This window comes from Mus caroli, chromosome 17, assembly GCF_900094665.2.
Source record: "Mus caroli chromosome 17, CAROLI_EIJ_v1.1, whole genome shotgun sequence".
Taxonomy (NCBI): domain Eukaryota; kingdom Metazoa; phylum Chordata; class Mammalia; order Rodentia; family Muridae; genus Mus; species Mus caroli.
In genome coordinates, this window is record NC_034586.1 from 83,582,351 (window position 1) to 83,586,283 (window position 3,933).

Genomic DNA, 3,933 nt, shown 5'->3' on the forward strand with positions numbered 1-3,933 from the left:
ACTGCAGTCAGATGGTTAGCATCTGTGTGTGTGTGTGTTGTGCAATTGCTTTATTATTATTATTTTTTAAAACTTTATATGTGTTTTGCCTGCTTTTATGTCTGTGTGAGGTGTTGAATCCCCTGGTGGTAGAGTTATAGACAGTGTGAGCTGCCACATGGGTGCTGGGACTCAAATCTGGGTCCTCTGAAAGAGCAGCTAGTGGTCTCACCTGCCATTTCTCCAGCCTCACACAGAGAAACACTTTAAGAGCTAATGTTCAGTATCTTTACCTTTCTTGGAAGTGAAAAACCGAAACCAACACCACCCTGTCCCTATAATTATGCAATTACCTTATTGTCGGGTCACTATTTGAGGTAATCCACACGCCTGCGAAGTTGTTTGCATAGATTTTGTTCTCTATGAACTGTCCTCTTCCTTTCTCGTGGACGTATATTCCTCCAGTCTGCCCGTGGTGAATCTCACATCGAACCACTGTGGGATTGGCATAGGCTTTTACCTCAAAGCCTGCTATCCTGTTTCTGTGTATGTTGCAACTTTCAAAGTAGCCCTGAAAAAAGTTAAGACCTGTCTGTAAAGGCTACTTTCTAAACAGAAACAAAAAATGAAAAACTGACATTAAAGTTCAAATGATAATACAGAAACAATACAAATCTCTCTCTCTCTCTCTCTCTCTCTCTCGAGACCGGGTTTCTCTGTGTAGGTTGTTCTAGGTCTTACTCTGCAGACCAGGCTGGCCTGGACCTCAGAGATCAGCTTGCCTCTGCTGGGATTAAAGGCATGTGCCACCATTGCCCAGCAAATTTTCTAGTTCCTATAAATGCATTCAAAGGTAGGAAAGAAAAACATGTAAAGTTGTATTCAATAAATATAATTATGTACGTAAAATGTATTATCCTTTACCAAAGGGCTGAAGTCATTAAAAAAAAATACATGTTGATTATCTTTATAAATACCAATAAACTGTGGCTGAAGAGATGGCTTAATAGCTAACAGCGCTTGCTGTTCTTGCAGAGAACAGGCTTGGCTCCCAGCGCCTACTCAGTAGCTCACAATCATGTCTTTAACTCAAGTTCCAGGAGAGCCAATAATGTGTTCTGGCCTCTGTGGGCACCAAGCATGCATCTGGTACATACATGTATACAAACAAACAAACAAAACACTTACACGACCAACAGATAGGTTGGAGGGTGGGAAAAATAAAATGCCTACTCTGTTTGATCCTCAAGAGAAAAAACAGAAAAATAAAAATAGTTCCAATAAATCAACTTGTAGAAGATGACCTACAAATTGACAGCACACAGGTCTAGATGCTCTGCAGGCTGATGGAGGAGGACTGCATCACCCCAGCTGTTCCAGCTGGCTCGGACCACAGAGGCTTAGTTCCAAAACCAGCATTAATGAATAAGACATTGACCCTACAAACAACCGCCAAGTATGGTGGCCTATGATGATAACTAGCACCTGGAAGGAGAGGCAAAGGCAGGAGGCTGGAGAGTTCAAGGCAAGCAAGCAAGCAAGCAAGCAAGAAAGGCAGAAAGAAAGAAAGGCAGAAAGAAAGGCAGAAAGAAGGGCAGAAAGAAAGAAAGAAAGAAAGAAAGAAAGAAAGAAAGAAAGAAAGAAAGAAAGAAAGAAATCAAGGTTCATTCATCCTAAACCCAAGAAACTAGCCACATTTTGCTTTAAAATATAGCATAAAGAACTACATCTATTTTAAGATATTACTCCAATATAAATGTAAAATGGTTCAGTAAAGCCCAAACTGTAATGTGAATTTATATTCATTGTATATTGCTTTATAATATAAAACTATAAAAGCTCTTATAATTTTATGGAGCCATCTTTATTAATTACCACAACGTAGGAAGTGCAAGAGACTCACCATGAAACAAACCTCTCCAAATTAAAAAAAGAGCCCAAATATGGTGGTGTATGTTTATATTCCAGACCTCAGAGACAGGGAGGGATCTTAAGTTCAAAGCCAGCCTATGCTCCATAGTAGAACCTCGACTTTAAGTAAATAAATAAAATTAAATAAATTGGAGGAAGAAAAAAGAAAATGGCTATTTTCATTAAATCAGTGTCCATAACCCAAATTATAAACTAAATTTATAAAACATCTGCCAAATATTGTATACTCTGTTTGTTTTTTGTTTTGGCTTTTGTTTGTTTGTTTGTTTGTTTTGTTTTTCAGGACAGGGTTTCTCTGTAAAGCCCTGGCTGTCCTGGAACTCACTTTGTAGACCAGGCTGGCCTTGAACTCAGAAATCCGCCTGTCTTGTATAATCTGAATAAAGAGAACACTAAATTAATGTTACCACAGAATGTCCTCAGAGTAGAGTTCTCAAATAACAAATGCTACTAAGCCAAGTAGAGGATCTTCTATTGAAGTTAAAAACAAACAAACAAACAAACAAACAAGATAGGTAATCCTGAGTGAAGGACATGCCTTCCAGAAGTGAAGGCCAGCCCAGGACAAGCTGGGAGGATGCTGGAGACGATTTTGTCTTATACATGTGAGCACACTGTAGCTGTCTTCAGACACACCAGAACAGGGATGGGATCCTATATCAGATGGTTGTGAGCTACCATGTGGTTGCTGGGAATTGAATTCAAGACCTCTGGAAGAGCAGTCTTAACAAAACAACCCCAAGAACAACTTCTTAACAATCTTATTTCAATACGCTTCTAATACTTATCCAGACTCCCTCTCTCATCTATCAGCAAAAGAGCTCTATTATTCAATAAATATGTCCCCAGCTCTCCCTCAGCCATGGAGGCTGGTCTTGAGTTTGTAGTCTGGAAGGCTTCTTCTTCCTGCGTGCTGACATGGCAGGGGTCAGCACTGACTGACCCTTCCTTCTGCTCGTCCACACAGACGAATCGCTAGGTGGACTGGTTTCTCAGGTTCCGGGGCTGACACTGGCTGAGCTAATAGAGAAACTCGGCTTCTGACCTATACTAAGCCTGGGATCTGGCCTGTGCTTTGCCATGGGCTGGCCCACTGTGCTCATACAGCACATCAGCCAGGGCCCCGGCAGGTCTGTGTGTCACTGCTTTTTCCCATGTCTCGGGTGCGTGTGTGTGTGTGTGTGTGTATGTGTGTGTGTGTGTGTGTCAGAATGTTTTCAAATGCTGTGTGAGGAACAGAAAATTACCAAGACACTAAATCAAAAAAGAACATCTACACAGTATCAAAGCCGAGTCTTTTGTGCAGGCCTGACCTGCCTGGAACTTGCTATGTATGTATGTATATATGGCGCAGACTTAGTCTCAAACCTGTGGTGATACTCTCGCCTCCACTGCGTTGGGACTTCAGGTGTGTGCCATTCTATTTATCACTATTAACACTATTTTGGATAATGACCTTGGAGAACTCTAAAGTCAAGTCTAGAAAATTATGTAAAATAAACAGTCAAATTTAGATGCTCAATCATTTCTGCCTGTTAAAAAGGATGGCTTGGTAGTTTTGTTGTTTTTCCCCAAGCACTGTTTTAATTTATCCAAGGTTGGCCTTGATTCTGGATTTCCCGACTCTAGTGAGCAAGGCTGGGGTTATAGGGTATTGGTATATGGCCATATACTTTTTTTTTTAAGGAAAAATAAAACAGAAACCAAATTAACAATGAGAGGCTGGATAGAACACTTGCCTACTGTTCTCCAGATATGAGGCTTGACTTCTCAACACTGCTCCCTACCAAAACAAAACAAAACAAGACAAGACAAAACAAGAGAAAACAAAACAAGACAAAACAAAACAACAAACAACCCCCCTAACAAGTGAGACCATTATTTGCAAAGTGTAAACACTACAGAGAAGCTGTATTAGACTCACTGTAGTTCAAAGTGTAAACACTACAGAGAAGCTGTATTAGACTCACTGTAGTGCAAAGTGTAAACACTACAGAGAAGCTGTATTAGACTCACTGTAGT

General features: G+C 40.4%; 1 protein-coding gene across 3 annotated transcripts in view; it reads right to left on the reverse strand.

Annotated features, from left to right (window-relative positions):
- Fbxo11 (F-box protein 11) overlaps positions 1-3,933 on the reverse strand; it is an 80,742-nt gene that overhangs the window by 13,719 nt on the left and 63,090 nt on the right. For all 3 annotated transcript variants that reach the window (XM_021150053.2, XM_021150055.1, XM_029471705.1), the window contains exon 12: positions 333-550. In XM_021150053.2, the coding sequence (XP_021005712.1) occupies positions 333-550 (218 nt within the window). The remainder of the gene's footprint in view (positions 1-332; positions 551-3,933) is intronic.